The sequence below is a fragment of the Grampus griseus genome (assembly GCF_964374135.1).
Source record: "Grampus griseus genome assembly, chromosome: 14".
Taxonomy (NCBI): domain Eukaryota; kingdom Metazoa; phylum Chordata; class Mammalia; order Artiodactyla; family Delphinidae; genus Grampus; species Grampus griseus.
The window spans coordinates 12,528,967-12,548,591 of record NC_139008.1 but is presented as its reverse complement, the minus strand read 5'-3'; the positions used below and the strand labels follow the sequence as shown (position 1 = coordinate 12,548,591).

Below are 19,625 nucleotides of genomic sequence, written 5' to 3'. Positions count from 1 at the left end.
TTCTGAAGTTGTTTCACTTATCCCCTCCATTGGGAGATGAGTATCCAAAAAAGGAAACGCAAATTTTGCAAAACAATGAACATTACTGAACATTAGGGACATAAAGACCAGAACTTGGGTCCCTACTCTTCTCCTGGGCAATGCTTGTACGCTTTGCTGCTATGAAACTGGAAGGGAGGAGAAAATTCCTTTCTCTATCTGCAGTGTAGGACAGCATCTCTAAGCTGTCTCCTGATCAGAGCATGTCCTGTTTCAAAACCAAGGATGCGGGTTCTACAAGCAACAACGAAGGCCTTCTGAGTTTGTGGAATGTTGCTGAGGGTGCATAATTTTTACCAAGTGTGAAACGTGGCCGATCGAGGGATGGGACTCTTCCACTATAAGCACAAGCCGCATGCCCTGTCTTTAGTTTGACAGCTCAGCAGTTTCTCAGTCCTTCAGGAGCCAAGTTAGGCATGTGGTTTGTGTTGAATTAGGAACACAAGCCTCTGTTGGTTTTTCTGCTGCTTTTCTTAGAAACTGCCCCCTTCTCACACAAGTGAATACAAAATGATCAAACACAACAAAGTTAGCTTGAATTAAAAAATTAGAATGCATCAGAAATTGTTTGCATGTTAAGGGAGAGGGAGCTGACATGGGAACTCTGTGGTTCTGCATCTGCAGTTAGCCAGCGTCCCAGCAGGCTGTCCTGGGTACTGGTGAGCAAGACACGGGGACCAAGCAACCTCCTCCAGGTGGTCATTCCAATCATTAAAAGCCCAGAGACAGGAAGCTGCAATCAGGTGTAGTGTTAAAATCTTCATAAGGGGGGCTTCCCTGGTGGCGCAGTGGTTGGGGGTCCGCCTGCTGATGCAGGGGACGCGGGTTCGTGCCCCGGTCCGGGAGGATCCCACATGCTGCGGAGCGGCTGGGCCCGTGAGCCATGGCCGCTGAGCCTGCGCGTCCGGAGCCTGTGCTCTGCTACGGGAGAGGCTACGGCGGTGGGAGGCCCGCGTACCGAAAAAAAAAAAAATCATGAGGAACAGGAGAACGGCTCTATCTATGAAGAGGTTGTGTGTGTGTGTGTACTGCATGCAGTATACACCACACATCTACAAACATAAGCACGTGGGGTGCGCGAACACACACGACACCTCTATAGCTTTCAGGACTTTCTCTTGGGCTGTCAAAATGTTAGAAGCATTAAACAGAGGAAAGTAAATGCTTCTCTTTGACATCTGTAAAAAGGTAGTAGTGCTCAAAACCAGTTGTATAAAAATTACCAGGAAGCTTTTAAAAAAATACAGATGCTGTGGCCCCCACCCCAGATAGACTGCATCAGACCCTCTCTCCTGTGCTGGGTATCTGGGAACTGACAGTGTTTGGCTTGTGGGACGAGGGCTGTACAACCCACTTCATCACCATCTGATCCCCCCAGGCCGGCATGCTTGCTCTTGACTCCAGGTTGCGCCCAAAGGAAAGCCTGGTGTTTGGGGTAAGGAATTTAAAAAATCATCGTTTGGGGACCCTTCCAAATTTCACAACACTTCCGTTCAGCTTGTGTCAGGAAGAAGTGCCCTAGGGGATGAAGGCTGAGCCCCGGGTTCCAGTGGAAAAAAAAAAATCACACCTCTTATCCTCTGGCAGGTTTTCTGGCAAATCCTGAGCTTTTGGAAGAGAAAGATAGCCTCCCTCCTTCCCCAAGCGATTCTCCCTCCCTGCGCTCCAAGGAAAACTAGTGGAAGTTAACATTTACAGAGCACTTACTACGGACCAGGCACTGAGCCAATTTCATTATTACAAAACTCTAGGTGGAGCTGTTGTTACCCCCATTTGGCAGATGAGAGAACCAAGGCTTGTCCATGGCTCCAGGACAGTAAGGGACCGTCAGAAACAAGCCCAGGCCATCAGACTCGGAGGCCCAAGTGCTTGACCACTGGCCGCTACACCTTCCAACCAGCTCTGTCACGTGGCCCACAAAGTACACAGGGAGAGGGTAAATGGAAAGAGAATTATTTTTCATCTCCACATTGATTTCATAACCAAATGGGGGGTGTTTCTTAGCACAATAGGCTGCTGCCAGTGGTAGAGAAAGAGAGGAAACAAGAGAAAATATAGGCCAAATATGTGGAAATATGCATGTTGCCTCTTTGTTCTCATGATACCAATTCATTTCCAGTGGGGGATTGGAATAATTGCTTAACTTGGGTGATTAAGGTGTCAAGTGCTGCCTCTTTTCTTTGCACTAACTGCAAAGACGAACAGTCCCACATCTAAGACGCAGTGTTTTCAGCCTTCTCTAATCTTCCACCCAATTTGTACAAAAGTCCTCCAGGTCCGCTGACATTAACGTGAGATGTATTCACGTGGCTGTGAGGGGAGGGTAAGGGATGTTTGCCCAGTGTCTCATCAAGCCTCTTCCATGTATAAGAATGCCTCCTGCACTTATGGAAAGCTCTGCTTTTCTAGCCCCTTTCGCAGTCCCTTCCATGTTAATTAGTAAGGGTATCATTTTATAAATTACAGCTTCGTATCAGAGGAAAGCAGAGTTTATCCTAATTCAGTCAGCTGTGTGAAATACAGTACCCTAACTTTAGACCGCCAGTTCTGCAGATCCCTACAGAGTAAGAGAATGACAGGTCTTCCTGAGAGAAATCCCAGCGGGTCCTTGCAAGTCTCACTTTTGCCTCTGACAGCATCCCTGGCGGGGTTGCTGAAGGCATCCCAGGACACGGAGTGGCATCTTTTCCACCACTAGCAATTCAAATTTGAATGCGAATCCTCCAAGCAGCACATGAAAGCAGCCCATGTTAGTCTGGGGCTCTGAGGGGGGCCCAGGCAAGAGGCTCCGGCACAGGGGAGGCTGACAGGGGCCCAGGCTCCGGCTCGGAGGAGAAGTCTGGGAGGGTAGTGTTAAAGTCGATGATAAACACCAGACAATCTCAGTCCAAAAGGGGAAGCCTGACAGTCTTAACTGTAACAGGGCCAAGCAGGCACGACTGCAATTACAGAGTCTTGACTGTTCCTGCCAGGAGCCCTCTGGAGGAGAGCCGGGTGGCAGGGCAGGGACAGATGATGTGAGTGCCGCTGTGAAGCAGCTCCCGAGTAAGAAGAAGAGGACCTGCAGGGCCACCACAGTCCACAGGAAAAGCGACTGGGGTGTCCAAGGCAGGAAATGCACACATGTCAGAGGACCACTCCCAACGGCCCTCTGTGCCCCGTCATCACTCCTCCCGCGGACTTGCCTATGGACACCTTATTCTCCTTCGTTGTCCTGAAATCACCCCGAACTTGGAGCCGTGGGTGCTGGCTACCTTCCCACTGCCCATTCCTCTGGGCCGACACTTCACTGCTTCCCACACTCAGAGGCGAAAATCTGGGTGGCAAAGACTCAGGGACTCAGATCCCAGCAAACAACTAGTTGTGGTGCTCTCAGGATGCAGGAAACACCTTGGCCCCCAGACACCTCTGAAAAGCACAGGCGGCGCTGATAATTCTCGACATTACCAGAGTTAGCGATCATCTAGACAGGGGCTGCTGGACACCTGAAGAGAGTCTGAGGCAATGGACTGGGACTCGGTCCAGGCATCAGGACTCGTACAGCTCCCGGGGCTTTTGCAAGCGCAGTCTAGGTTGACACTGCTGATCAGGACACCTAGGTGGAACGCAAAACTGAACGTCCTGGCCGCCTTCTGCCACTGCTGGAGACGGTGACACTTCCTGAAGTCACACTGCCTTTTAAGGAAGGAAGGTCTGCTTGGCTGTGAAAGCTTGAGGAAGCCTCGTCCCCTTGGAGAAGTACCACTCACTTGGAAAAGGGAGATCAACGGTCACCTGGAAAAGATCTCCAGCAGTGGCCAGAAGTACCAGTCCCTCCCCGGATGCCTGCGACGCCTGATGGAACGAGATGACTACCGCCCTGTGGGATGTGGCCCGGACGGCGCTGGGGGCCAGCGAGCTCGCTTGAATGCGGAGCCCCTACGTGCCTCTGGCACCCACGACCCACTGGCTGCCTGAGGCACTGGGGGACCGACTTCCAAGGAGCTAGGACTCCTGGGGGCTGGAGAAAGGAAGCTCCTACTTGTCAGTTAAACAAAAGAATAATCCACAGCCCCCTTTCCAGTGTGTACGTTCACTGTCATCCAACAGCCCATTACCATGTCACAGCGCAGCGCACCCTTCCATAGGTCACTTTGTTTAAAATGACATGGATAATGCACATGTCAGCAAGCTGACAGTCCTAGCCGTCCTTCAGAGATAAAAACCTCAAGGCGAGAGCCTGCTCTTATCTCGGGGACATGCATTGGTCTATCATCCAAGTCAGGCAGAACATGATTTCTCCAGAGAGCACTTTTTTCATTTCCTGATTTTAAGGAAATCAAATAAGCACCATTTGTCTTCATCTGAATATGCTTGACCTGCTCAAATGATGATGTCTCGCATTTTATAACGGGCTACATATGCTGAATTCAAATTAACGACAGCACAGAACAAGAGCCTTTAGATCTCTCTTGGAGGCTGGCAGCAGAGAAGGAGGGAGAATTCTAGGCTTGACGGAAAGATCCTACCAAATACTAACCACAGGATTCTGAGTCAAATCCGCCAGCACGTAGGAGGTGAGAGTCAGAGAACAGGGCTCAGGAAAGCCAGCTGTGCGGGACAGATCCAGAAGCTGGGGACGGGAGGACTGGTACCTCCCTCTTGGTGCCAAGCAATATAGAAATCACGGTATTCAGGTAACTCTTTTCAAAATACATAGAGTGGGAATAAAATTGGAAAGAAATTTGGTTGGGGGGTTGGGACAGCTAGAAAGAAAGACCAAACAGACAAACAATCCCTTTGCTTCAGGCGGCAGAATGTTCACTTTACCAGGTTGTGATCCTATCTTCCGGAAGCCCCCAAATCGAGCTCCTTTTCTTGATCCGTGTTGAACTGGATACAAAGAGGCTGATGGCCATCAGCCTTGAAACAGAGCGTGTACCTGCTGGAAGGAGTGCCCTCCCCCCGACCACCCACCTGGACGAGAAGAGAGTGGTTCCCGCCTGACAGCCCCGGCCCACCTCTCCCCGCATGAAGACACTCCTAGAAACAGACGATTAACATTTCTATCAAGAAGACCGATATGTACAGAAAAGCAGGAAGAAGCATATGGGTCAGTAAAAGACATGCAGGAACGACATTATAAATGCATACATACTAGCAGGTTTAATGTTCCAATCAAGGATAAAACAAGAAAAATCAGATGGCTATTAAAATAAACAATTTCCTCTTTTAAAAGCTTCTATAAAGTGAAAACATAGTGTCACATATATGCAACATTAAAGGGCTTACTTTTAAAAAGTGGGGCTCACAAATTCAATGTTATTTCTTATCACAGGCAATGTCACTGTGTGAATAAAGCCTGTCTCTGCAGAAGAGAGGTGCTGCCAACATGCAGCTGGCATCCCCTGCCCTGAGGCTGTGAGAGGGAGACGCGGTGTTCATGGTGCTTGTGTACTATGCCCACAGTGGGGGGATGAAGGGGGGCTTACCTTCTCTTCCTGGTCACTATCGCTGTCACACTGAAAAGGAAGACAAGAGAAGAAGCATTAGTGCAAAAATCGAGTATGTTTTTGCTATTACTACAGAAAAAAAAAAAAAGCAAGACATGTAAAGGAAATAGGAAACGTTGTCTGAGCTAAAAAGTTTCTTCAGCTCAAGTGCTGTAAACAGAAACAGAAGCAAAATGCCGAGAAGTTGTTCTGTTGAATTCATCTGATGCCGGTGCTCCGTGGCTCGTTCTGTGGTCAGTTGGTCACACCAGTGAGCACCCCCTGCTGCACGGTGGAGCCAACTGGGCCATGAGATTAAGGTAAATCAAGATTATTCAATGGGATTCAGAGCGAAATCAATTTCTTAATGGAGATGTTCTACCTTCAGCTAATGTGAACGGAGCCCTCTCTCTCTCTCCTGGTGCTTTTCTAGAGGAAAAGAGGTAAACCTTTGGGCCCTTCATCCTCTCATCTGGGCTTTGAAAGAAACAGAACACATTCAGCAAGGCTCACACTTGTGATCGCCCAGAGAAAAGAGGGAATATTCTCTATTAAAAACATGTCAAGAACAAGAGGTCAGGGTAACAAATCAATGATATGGGCAAAAAAGAAAATAAAAGTTTTAGGGCAGGAGACTCACACCGTATCTAACAGATTCCAAATTCCAACTGTTGACTTCGGTTTCAGAAGACCAGAGAATGATAGTTAACTCAAAGCTTTGGGTTCCTCATTAGAAGGAAAGGAAAAAAAAAAAGAACACAAATTTTATTAAAAACCAAGAGTGTTTTGTTATCTAATATTTGATTTTTTTTTTCTTTTTTAGGTCCTCTCTCTACTCTTCCCAGTTTTGTATCTTTGGGCCAAGTATGTCCACCCAGCTAAGCTTATTTCCTTATTTTTCAAAGAAAATAATGATGTTGGGTGAGATTGTCATTAAGATGACAAATTAATTTCTCCAATAATATGTGTTGAAAGCTTAAGCCTTATGACAGGCTATAATGAAAATGGAATCAAAGATTCTGCTCTCATGGAATTAACAGACTTAATATTAGTTAATCGAGTTTAATAGACTGAGAGCTAAATGATTTTAACAGAGAAGCAAGTTCTGTAATAATAACTAATATTTGTGAGCGCTTACTACGTGCTATATACCATGCTAAGCATTTTACCTCCATTATTTTATGTAGTCTTCCACAGATCCTAGAAAGTGAGTCTTACCACCCCCACTTCAGAAGTGAGACAACTGAAGCACAGAGAGATGACGTAACTTGCGAGAGTCACGAGAGTACGCAGCAAGCGTAAAACTGAACTTGAACTCAAACCAAATGTGAGTCTGCAGCTTGCCCCCTTCACCATCACAGGACACTTCCTCTTGAGGATGAAGTTTAAACTCCTTCAAGTGGCATTCAAGGCCCCGGGCAGATAGCCCCCAAACCACTTTTCACACCGCCTGTTTCCAGTATTTGATTTTTAAAAAGCGGGTGTGTTCTGTCAGAGTAAACACTCAGCATGTAAATACATCCATTCGTTCACGCAGCAGCCCTTGATGAGCGCCGCAAGCTGCTCAGACATTCAGTCAAGACGCAGGACTGGTCCCTGAGCAGCTTTCAGTGTCACAGTCGAGGTACCCAGTGTGACGTGATCAGAGATATACCTACTCCGTGAGGATGAATCTTCCGTGGGGTGGAGGAGAGATGGTGTGCCGTGGGGAAAGGCCCAGGTCACGGGGAGGCCGGGTTGGCAACCCTTACAGTGTCTAGACCAGCACGGTGCATGGCTTGAGAAAGGGCAGAACAGATGGCGGAGCAGTTCTGAGGGGAGAACCAACAGGGCTTGATAATACATGGATGTGGGAAGCAAGTAGGAGGGACGAGTTTACGATGATGCCAAGGTTCTTTAGCGTGGCCACCTGGACAAGGGAGCTGATGCAGCTATGAACAGAAACAGGAAATACATGTGCTCATACGGCAGCCACTGCTGGCTCCACACCCACAGCCATTCACAACCCCCTTCTCCCTAGTCTGTACCTTCTCCTGACATTTCGAGATTGAAAAAGCCAGATATTCTCTCTTTCCCAGCTTTCCTTGCAGCTAAGGGTGGCCGTAAGACCCACTTTTGGGCCTTGAGGAAATGTCTGCTGAAGGTTCTGGAAAACCCCTTTCTCCTCAAAAAAAAAGGAGAAAAGCAGGAAGCACTGCCTCTTTCCTCTGAACATCACTGCATGAGGATGTGATGTCCAGATCTGTGGCAGCCATCTTGCAAAAATGAAGCCAAAGGCTGAAGTACAAAAACAAGGGAAGAAAAATCCTGGCACAAGTGAGACACGTGAACCAACCTCAGAGCAGCCTGCCTCCCGACTTTTTCGTTCAGACAACAATAAGTCACCTTATTGTTTAAACCACCATTAGGGTGTTTTCAGTGCAAAGTAACAAAACCCCCATCCAAATGGACATCTTGCTGTATTAAGATTCAATTTGGGGGCTACTTCTTTCCAGCCTAAGCTGTCTGTACAATCAGCATCAGGAACTCACACAGCAACCTCATGGCCTGGAGAGCTGTAACATTTTCTGCTCTTCCCACTGGTTCCTCAATACCACGGGTTTATCAGAGGTTTGGTGACAGTGCTTTAACCACTGCATTGTCTTCAACCAGGCTCCCAACCTCGGATCGTCTTAACTTACTTTCTTCTGCCTGATGAGCGATTGCTCTGTTACAATAAGTCAGGCCAGCTGAGAAAGAAAATGGGTGGGATGAAGACCCTGAAGGCCTCCAACAGCAGACGGATGAAGAGCAGCCGTTCTCCTGACTGTGTAGTTTCTCCATTGCCTTGAATTAACTTGAGGTTCCCAAGTTCCGGCACATTTTCAAGAGTGACAAAGCATGAATCAGGAGGGGTGTGCAAGAGAAAAGAGGATTTTGCCAGGCAGGCTCATTTCTCCAGATGTTCACAGCCCGCCTTGTGAGGTACTCAATGGCAGCTGAAGGCCGAGGCAGAGGATTTGCCCGCCCCCCCAAGGACTGGTGTGCAGGGGCTAGAAGGAGTGGGGAGGACAGCAGGGGCAAAGAATCACCACTGTCCGCGCCCCTCCCCCCACCCTAACAGCGGGATGTCCCTGGGAATGGTTATTTCTATCAAAGTGTCGAGCTTCCTGCTTTCCAACAGTCCAGTTCTAATTTCAAGGTCCACTTAATTCTGCATCAAGTAATTACTGATATACCCAGAAGCACCTTGTCTCCAGAGTTAAGCATATGGTGAAGAACTGAGACCTACTGGTACCCATTATGGAAGCAGCACGGATGCCAAGCCGATTAAAAATGCTCAGGCTCCCCACACAACATGCCGGGTGAGTGACAGCCCCTCGACAAGGCCAGTCACAGAGTCTGCCAAAACAGTCTGTGCTGCGCTGGGGCCCACATGGCGCGCTGAGAAAACAGTTCCATTTCTGGTATTAAATTCCCATACTGACCCGAGGACTTTGCCGTGAGCTCAGCAGGAACGCACCATCCAATTTACAGCTCCGCTCTCTGGAGCCTCGAGTGCCAGCCCCTGGCAGAGACGAATGATGGTCAACCCCTCCAGCTCATAAATTATGCAAAGGCAATAAAGGCACTCAGCAAACAGCGCCCAACGTTTGCCTAGCCTGGCTCCTAACACGCTCTGCAAAAGCCAGAAGCTCGACACATACAAGAGGTCTATTCCACTCATAAAGGGGGTTTGTTGACAACCCCAGACGGAAAGCGAGCCACAGTCCTAAGGAGTCTTTCTGCTTCGCTGGCAGAGGTTTACGGGCCTGCTTTATGAAAAAGGGAGGCTGTTTTATAGAGTCGGTGTGGGTAAAATTCATGGTCTCAAATTCACATTTAATACACTGTACGGCTTTCACACCCTAAGTTCAATACGTTGTGGATTTCTGGCCAAATGATTCTTGGTCTTGAAAGGTTAAAAGAAGAAGTGTCTGCTCCTCACTCCCTAGATACCCACTCCAATTTATGAGAGTTCACATACAGCCACCTCCTGAGTCAGGTTTATGTTCTGCATGAGGCCCGGAAATGGAAAAGGCATGTCAAATGCAGAAACGGGGTCCCAGCTGATTTGACCATTTTAAGCATTTTGACATCGGGGTCCTGTATTGGTTTATTAGCAAACAGGTTGCACGCTAACGACCGGCTTGACATGACAGAGTACTCTCCAGGACTAGATTTCAAAGCCCTTTGTGAACAGCTGAAAATATTTTCCTCCATTTTAAAAGCCGGACAGGGAAGAACTCTCGATCACTCAGCCTTCACACAAAGACATGACCCCCAACCCACCAAAGACAAGAGAGGGAAAGAGGAGGCATGAAATCCAAGCCACATGCCTCGAATGCAGAATCAGAAAGAGACCAGCTCCTAACCTGAGTACCTCCGGTCATTCCAACCCATCACACTTAACTTCCTCTCCACCTCCTCTTCCCTCTAGTTTCCCAAATTAGAACCAAACCTTTGAAGGTAACTTCTTCCTTTCCCAGACAAGCCCCACCTCTTAAACTGTGTAAATAACCAACCAACCCCCTCCCCAATATCTTCTCCTTTTGAAAATTAATACGTACGTATTAAATAGATTTTAAAAAAATCACCCATCAGCCTACCATCTACAAATAAACACTGTTAACACATTTGTATAATTCATTCCTGTCTTTCCTCCATTCTCTACATCCTTCACTCACAAATGTTAAGAAATGAAAATAAGGTCCTAGTATTTGGTAACCTGCTTTGTTTTTACCTAATATGTCAAATATCTTAGTTGAATGAGTAATATTTGCCAGTAGCATCACATTTTTTAAAAGGCTGCACTGTAATCCACTGTAATGGATTGTAAATAACTAGTAAAAAAATTCCCTAGTGCTGGAAATTTGGAATGTTTCCATTGAACATGCTGGAATTTTTCCCTTGTACACATTCACCAATATTGCTCTTTCCTAGTATCTGTTCACAGCCCTCCCTTTTCTGCATATTCTTTAATGTCATTGTTTCCCTAGAGTTGCATTTGCAGGTCTATCGTTTCTATATGATTTCCACGGGAGTCCTTAAAGATTCCCTTGGTTCCAGCTACCATGTATATGTTGAGACTAAAAAAAATGTCTATGCCTACCATTTGCCAGCTATGTGACTTTGAGAAAGTTATTTAAACTCTCTGAGTTTCAGTTTACTTATCTGTAAAGTGTGGGTAATAATGGCATTTCCCTCCTAAGGAGATGAGAATAAAATGAGTTAATACATGTAAACAACTTAGACATAGTACAGAGGAAGTGTAGACAATTAATGTTAACCAGCACTAACAGATGTTTTTGTTTGCTATACCCCCTTCCTGAAGCCCTATAAACACCTCAGGCTCAAGTATCCATCTAAATCCAGACGCACCATCTTCTACTCACCCCACACCTGCCCCCTCCCGTGCTGTTCCTGGTAATGACGTCACCGTGCAATCACTCAACTGCCGGAGTGAAGAGTCTTGTCAGCCTCCTTGATTCCGTTCTTGAGCAGATCTATCTTTCTCTCTCACCCCACATTACTGATTCAACTTTCTAAATCCTCTCCATCTTCATGGCCATGGCCGCTGCTTTAGTTCAGGCTTTTATTTTATCATTACAAGAGGCTAATGACTGCTTTCCAGGGCCTATAGTCTCTTTCGTTTCTAATCCAAGTCCTTACTGACTGGAGTGGATTTCCTAAATTCCAATTTGATCATGACACTTCCCATGGCCGAGAGGGCAATGAAAACTCTTCACGCTGTTTCCAACTCTCCCACTCCCCACTGCTCCTCCAACACAGTGCTTCTCGGACTTTCTTTGGAGAAGGACCGTTTGTTTCTGTTCTAATTTCCAATACGTTTTAGACCAATACTTTGTAAGATATAATAAAAAATAAATTGCTAGAAAAATGAAAAAGCAAAGACACGTAAAAATATGTTACTGTTAGATTTAAGAGATACAAAATTATTCTACTGAATTGCTATAAAAGTTCCCAAATGCTTACTCTCAAGTGCTATACTAACCTCACAGTGGATTAGTTACAAACAGCTCACAGACTGGCCTTGGTCTGCATCCACTCTTTGAGTGGTATCACCCTAACACATCCCTTGCTCCAGTCACACCCCAGCACACTCGGTCACACCCTCTGGCCCTTCCATCTTTGCACTTAACAATGCCCTCTGCCTGGAATTCTATTCTTCCAAGTTTCTACCTAAAAACTTGTAATTTACCTTTAAAAACAGAGTTTCCTCTGAATCTTCCAATACTCTTCCTAGAATTTAAGGATTCTTAGAGGGCTTCCCTGGTGGCGCAGTGGTTGGGAATCCACCTGTCAATGCAGTGGACACAGGTTCGAACCCTGGTGCAGGAAGATCCCACATGCCGAGGAGCAACTAAACCCGTGTGCCACCACTACTGAGCCTGCGCTCTAGAGCCTGTGAGCCACAACTGCTGAAGCCCGTGAGCCACAACTACTGAAGCCCGTGTGCCTAGAGCCTGTGCTCCGCAACGAGAGAGGCAACCGCAATGAGAGGCCCGTGCATTGCAAAGAAGAGTAGCCCCTGCTCGCCCCAACTAGAGAAAGCCTGCACGTAGCAACCAAGACCCAATGCAGCCAAAAAATAAAAAGGAATTCTTAGAATTCCAGTACTCTTCTTAGAATTAACCGCTTCTGTCTCCATCCCTTACAAAACTGTATTTTCACTGTTGGCCACAACAGTCTCCCCTGCTACAGCGTGCGCTCTGTGTAGGTAAAGGGCAGTGCCTGTTCATCTTTCTCCAGGCCTCGAGATACAGCAGATGCTCAATCATATTGACAGATCCCTCTCACTCATCTTAAGAATTCCTGATTTCATGCAGCATAAGCAAACTATGATTTAAAAGACAAGTAATTCCAAAGAAAGAAGGCACAGGAAACACTAACTGCTTAATACAATGGGATGTATGTCTGAACACAATGGGCAGACCTAAAATTATTTGCAGAACCAAAGGAGTTGGGGCCCAGAAGAAAATATCTTCCATTAAAAGGCCCAGACAAGACATAATTAGGATTTTATTGTACTTCTTCAAAAGCAAACGTTTCTCATTTCCATTTGGGAATCTCAACATCTGTGTTTTAAGGCTCCGATACGTACAGAAATGAGCTAAGGTCTGTGACACCCCTCTGCCTCACTCGGAACGAGGGAACGAGATGGAATTCCAGGGACCTTGTGGCGGAATGCGTTCTTAAGCGGAAAGTGGCCATCATTGAATATATCACGCACAATGACATTGAGGAGGGCACTGCTCCCTATTCTGCTCAATGGACCTTGCTGGAACAGTTATTTCGTATCTCAAATCCATTTATCATTGCCACCAAAGATGTCAGGGCTGAACACCACGGCTGAACAAAGTTATTTTATTCTTCTTTCTGCCTAAAGGAAATGAGAGGAAAATGAGGGAGAACCCCAACTTGTAAACTATAGCACCTAACATCAAGTACAATTTCACTTTGCCAGTGACAAAATGAATCGATTCCCCTTTGGGGCAGGCGGTTTCCCTAAGATGGTAAAGACATCCCTCATCACCTGAAAGCAATTTCAGAAGAAGCCACCTGCAGAAAACATGACACTTACTTTCTTATTTAAAGAAGTGAGGTAGCAGCATGGTGACTAAAAACATGTACACCACCATCTTCCCATCTGCCCAGTTCCTTGTACATGCAAAAACCGGGCAGTATTTTGTACCACATATGGCAACTCTGATGCTGTCTGTCTTTTATCACTCCACAAAGCCCTCCTTTCACATTTTTTTTTAATTAATTTATTTTTTATTTTTGGCTGCATTGGGTCTTCATTGCTGCACAAGGGCTTTCTCTAGTTGCAGTGAGCGGGGGCTACTCTTCGTTGCGGTGTGTGGGTTTCTCTTGTTGTGGAGCATGGGCTCTAGGCGAGCAGGCTTCAGTAGTTGTGACTCGCGGGCTCTAGAGCGCAGGCTCAGTAGTTGTGGTGCACAGGCTTAGTTGCTCCACGACATGTGGGCTCTTCCCAGACCAGGGCTCGAACCTGTGTCCCCTGCGTTGGCAGGCAGATTCTTAACCACTGCGCCACCAGAGAAGTCCCTCACATTGTTTACGTTGTTCTCATACTGGCTTTGGACTGTAAGTGAAATTTAAAGCTATTGGGGCCCTAGAAATAAAAAGAATATTTTAACTCTGAAAATGGTTTGGGTTTTCTCACTGTAAAATGATGTCATTGGTTCCTCTTCCCCTGTATTTCCACAATAACTACGTCTTATCAAATAAAATAGCTCAAAAAAAAATGAAAGTAGGGGACTTCCCTAGCGGTCCAGTGGTTAAGACTTCGCCTTCCAATGCAGGGGGTGCAGGTTCGATCCCTGGTCGGGGAGCTAAGATCCCACATGCCTCATGGCCAAAAATGCAAAACATAAAACAGAAGCAATATTGTAACAAATTCTATAAAGACTTTAAAAATGGTCCACATCAAAAAACTCTTTAGGGCTTCCCTGGTGGCGCAGTGGCTGGGAATCTGCCTGCCAATGCAGGGGACATGGGTTCGAGTCCTGGTCTGGGAAGATCCCACATGCCGCGGAGCAACTGGGCCCGTGAGCCACAACTACTGAGCCTGTGCGTCTGGAGCCTGTACTCCGCAACGGGAGAGGCCGCGACAGTGAGAGGCCTGCGCACCACGATGAAGAGTGGCCCCCACTCGCCGTAACTGGAGAAGGCCCTCGCACAGAAACGAAGACCCAACACAGCCAAAAATAAATAAATAAATTTATTTAAAAACAAAAAAAAAACTCTTTAAAAAAAAAAAGAAAAGAAAGCCTAATCAAAAGATGTGTGTTCCCAACAATAGTTTAAAAGATAAGAATAAAACTTCTGACAGTCGCAAAATGAGCACATTTGAAAATAATATAAGGTCTCTATATTATTAAGGTCAGTCTTCAGCTGTTCGGGAGGTAAAATGGAGAACAAACTTTCAGAAGCTTCTGGAATTTTGTGCTGGTAACCTTATCATTCCTATATGGGGACTCCTCAGAATCTGGCATCTTTTCAAGTTCTCAGCTTGAACTGGCCAGAGTTCAAACAGCCATTGTGATCTGAGGGGGCTAAGAGAAAACTTATTTTCCCTCCAGGGCCTCTCAAATGATCACACATTTTCTCTCAGTAAATAATTTTAAAGTGACTACTGTGTGCCAGGCTCATTCTGAGCACTGATTAGAAGCGCGAATATCCTGCCAGAAATCCAGTCGTCCAGCCTGAAGTACTCCAGCTCACAAATTAATTTTCAATATTGTTTTCCTTTTTGTCACCTGGAAATCCAGGTATAGTAAAAAAACAATTTATATGCTGTAAATTTCCACTTAGCTCATTAAAATACTGCGGGGTTTTTGGAAATAGGGGAAGAAATGGATATTTCGCAAACTTCTGAAGTGTTCAGCACTTTTTTTTTTTCCTTAGAAGAAAGGAAGTCACATTTTGCCAGGTATAAACATACATAAACCCCAAAGATGAAATGTACTTAAAACCCAGAGCTCTCAAGCCTCAGTGATTGCCAAGATGAGAAAAATGAGTTTCTTATCCAAAGGTAAAACAGACAGTCTAGGGCCCAGTGATTTGTAAACCATCTCTTTTAAGCTTAAGCAACAGATCCTTTGCCTCTCTGTCATTGATTTACTGATTCTAAGTCATCAATAGCATTAATCCATACCTGCCTGGGGACCTGTTACAAATGACTTTGAAGATGGTGTGAAGGAAGAGTTTATTATGAGACCACAGTGTTATTACCAGGGAGACCTTCTCTGTTATCTTCTTTGGCAGGATTCTATTTGTGACCCCCTGTAATGCTGCAATTTTCCCTTTCTAGATCATAGTTGCTTGTTCCTTTGGGTGGGGCCTGAGCCCCCTAGGTTTGCTTCCACTAAAGCTTGGTTCTCTTCAGAGTCCTGTGTGAGCTAATAAAACTCAAATTTGCTGATGAGGAAAAAGGAAAAGCATGTTATGGGTTAAAATAATACAAGAGTCTATTTTTTCCACTGTGTTGTGATCCACAGAAATCATCCTGAGCCTTTTCCCTTTCTTCTCTGCCTGGGAAGCCAATTGCTTTGATTGCAGTGATATGAGCTAGCTAAAATGACTTGCCCTTGCTTGTGAGGCAAATGGAACATGCTAATAGAACTTATCGCATTACCCGATGCAAAAGTGCCATAGCTCATTACTTTAAGATAAAAGGATATCATTGCAGACGGCAAGCAGAATTGACTTTCTGAGGCCCGACTTGATGATGATTTAATCAACTGCTCTCTTTCACTTCTCATCTCTGCGCCTGTCGGTTTCACAGGTGCCGTTAAATGAGACACTCAGAAAGTGAGCGGAGGGAAAGAAATTGCTGTCATTACTTTTCAAGAAAGGAGGTATGCAAATTTTCGACAGAAAGATTGCGTTCATAATGGGTCTGGTAAAATACAAGGATCATGCTTGACAGGTGAGGGCACGCCATTTGTATGTCCTTAAAGCAGAGCAACCTTCCTCATTTAGAAATGTGCTCGGTAAGAGAAACGACAAACGAGAGGCCTGGCGGGGCCGGGGGAGCGGCGGGGTGGGACCACACAGGGTTGGCTGGCACTGGTCTGAGTTCTAGGAAGGGGGAGGGTGCTTAAGTCTTAGGGAAGCCAGAGTCAGATGAGCTAATAACAAAGCCCGGTTGCTCTTCGTCTGAACCAAAATGCCAACAAGCTCTTGAAAAGACCACCTTACTGTCCTTCATCTGTGACTGTGGAGCCAACTGGCCTAGGTTCAAATCCTGCCTCTACCACCTGTGATTTGGCTGTAGGACTTTGGACAAACAAGCTGCCTTTCTGCGCCTCAGTTTCATTAGCTATCAAATGGGGCTATTGATAGCATCAACCTCATGAGGTTGTGGAGAGCATTCACTGCATTAATAAACATATGGTAATAATATATATAATAAATATATAGGTAGTACACATAAAAGGGATTAGAACAGTGCCTGACACATAGGAAGAGCTCAAGAGGTGTTAGAGATCATTTGTTCATTCATTATTCAACGAAGAGTGAGGTTTTAATTTAAAAAAATTTTTTTAAGAGTATGTGTGCTACCTGGTGGCGTAGTGGTTCAGAATCTGCTTGCCAATGCAGGGGACAGGGGTTTGAGCCCCGGTCTGGGAAGATCCCACATGCCGCAGAGCACCTAAGCCCATGCGCCACAACTACTGAGACTGCGCTTTAGAGCTTGCGAGCCACAACTACTGAGCCCGCCTGCCACAACTACTGAAGCCCACGCGCCTAGAGCCTGTGCTCCACAGCAAGAGAAGACACAGCAATGAGAAGCCCCGTGCACCAAAACGAAGGGTAGCCCCACTCACTGCAACTAGAGAAAGCCTGTGCGCAGCAACGCAGACCCAACGCAGCCAAAAATAAATGAATGAATAAATAAATAAATTTATTTTAAAAAAAAGAGTATGTGTGTCAGGTGCTGGAAATCTAACTGGCTCTAGTTTAGATAGAATATAATCCTCCACTGATTTCACATATATGTCTTGTTCCCTGGCAGATGGTGAGTTCCTCAGAGAGTAGGTGTCCTAGGAATCATCACAGGGCTTAGTGCAGTTTTAAGGATCCTAAAAGATGCTCAACAACGATTTGATGATTTATGGACTCCCTCCCGCCCTCCTTCAACGCATTCCACATATCAGATACTTCCTGTGGAGCTCCAGCCCTCAGAGGAAGCTCCTCTCAGCAGTAGGAAATGTCTGTCTTTCACTGGGAGCCTCAGGCGATCGCCATGTGCCCCAGCCAGGGGAAGGACTGGTGCAGCCACTCTGCAAGGACAGCCTGGCTTGAATCACCTTCAGGAAGGCAGAATAAATCTGAACAGATTAGATGATCAGGGTGGTAGGAACAGAGGTGTTTTTTCATCCACTGCACCTTCAGTAGGTAATTGTTCTATTTTCTCCAAAACGCAAAGTAAAAGCATCTTTGCTTGTAACTCCAAGTTCTTTCTCCCTAGGTAACGAAGCTGCTGCAAACCATTCTTCCTTCAAGCCCCTAAGGTTGTGAGGCGCTGAATGTAAACTCCCGCTTTCCATGCTAAGTGGTGCCTACCCGATTCAACTCCCTGCCAAACGGACAATGTCCACCTCTGGCAAAAAAATTTAAAAAGAGGCGGAGCCACAACAGCAGAGCAGCTCTGAGCTGCCGATTCCGGAAAAGCCTGGTTCCTATCTCTGCAGCATAGCTCTTTCTGGGGAGGGATTCTCACTGGGCACTATCTCAAAGCATTTTCCCCTAAAAATGCCAACCCACAGCTATCAGTCATTAAAAAAGGATGTCCCAACAGCAGCCCTGGAAGGGAAGTATGATGACCCCTCCATTTTCAAGATGAGAAGTGAAGGCTTCCAAGGGCAGAGGTAGTACTGGAACCCAGTTCTGTCCTCCAAAGTTCATGTTGCCAGCAAGTATCTTCCTGACTGATGGCTTGGCAGAGGGTAAGTCGAGACAAGCTGAAACTAAAGAGGTTTCGATGACGTAAGCAACAGTGAACGCAGCCCACCAGCCACGTTGCCACTCTCCCTGAGATGGCTCTCCCTTAAGAGCAGGACCTGGCACAGAACCCGCACATAGCACATGCTTATTAAATCTCACGCTGACCTCAGTTCAGATTCTGACCCCTCAACTTAGCAGCCATGCAGTCTTGGGAAAGGTACTTAACATCTTGGAGCCTACCTTCTTTTTTCAACCTGTAAAGGTGGATGATGCATACTCCAGAAGATTTTTTTGAGAATTAAATAAGTTCAAGCATGTGAAAGTAGCCAGAGGGAAATTCTAACAGTTTTTTCCAACTCCTTCCTGAAAGGTATGTTGTATCACACACAGAAATGAGGTAACTTAATAGTCATTTAAATGTTGGGTTGGATTTTTCCATCATTTTATTGCCAGAGGGGAAATCATATTCTGTAAGGATTTCTGCTTGGGAGGCGTTTGAAGACTTGATACTATGCTACACAAAAACGGAAACAATAGCCCAAACAAACAAAAGCAGAAACTATCATTCCCGCTCAAAGAAGAGAACAACTGGAATGAATGGCTTTATTTCATGGATAGAGTACCAACAAGGAAAGACCCTTTAGAATTCAATTTTCTAAGCATTCCTGTCGGTTCTTGATGCACAGTTTGGGAGGTTAATATAGTTTGGACTTATTCTTCAGTCAAATAGTAGTCAGTAACTCTGTGTGTAGGGACTAAAGTAAAATGCATAGATCTAAGATTTTGAATCTAAACTTGTAGGTTATGCATAGTGCAAACTATGTCTTATGGGCTTTGACATTATTAAGATGTTCATTGAAATTCAAACTGGAAAAGTAAATAAATGGACAGATACACAGAATAAACATCAAAAACATCAAGAGGCACTATTGGTGCAACTAGGAAGCCAGCCATTTTGGAATTTGTCCAGAGATCCTGACCAATCAGAATTAGGAGCTACTTGGATAGCCCTTTGCACAGATTTATTTATATGCAAGGCCTATTTAAGGATGGAGCTAACAAAATTAGCCAACCGAGTAACCCTGGGAAGAGATCACACTTCCGAAAACATTAACTCTGGTAACTACAAAAATGGGGATTAGTTGAGAGAATATAACTAAAGTGCTTGTCACTTAGTAGGCACTCAGCAGTTCAGCAGAGGAGGTCTACCTCTCTGGGACACGTGGACATGTCTGTTCTCTCTTCCATATGTATGGACTTCTCTGGCCATTATTTTAGCTGCTGGTTTCCAGTACCTCCAACACTATGTCAGTTTCCCCAAACATATCTCAGAGTTTGCCTGCATCTTGCTCTTCCTAAACCTGGCACCTAGTAGGTGCTCAATAAATGTGTGTGAAAGAATGAATTCATAAACTACAGGAGCCAAACATCTCAGGGAGGGCTTCCCTGGTGGCGCAGTGGTTGAGAGTCCGCCTGCCGATGCTGGGGACACGGGTTCGTGCCCCGGTCCGGGAAGATCCCACGTGCCGCAGAGCGGCTGTGCCCATGAGCCATGGCTGCTGATTCTGCGCGTCCAGAGCCTGTTGCTCCGCAACGGGA

General features: G+C 45.9%; 1 protein-coding gene across 2 annotated transcripts in view; it reads right to left on the bottom strand.

The window, feature by feature from the left end:
• AUTS2 (activator of transcription and developmental regulator AUTS2) overlaps positions 1-19,625 on the bottom strand; it is a 1,112,396-nt gene that overhangs the window by 312,359 nt on the left and 780,412 nt on the right. For both annotated transcript variants that reach the window (XM_082669920.1, XM_082669921.1), the window contains exon 5: positions 5,511-5,540. In XM_082669920.1, the coding sequence (XP_082526046.1) occupies positions 5,511-5,540 (30 nt within the window). The remainder of the gene's footprint in view (positions 1-5,510; positions 5,541-19,625) is intronic.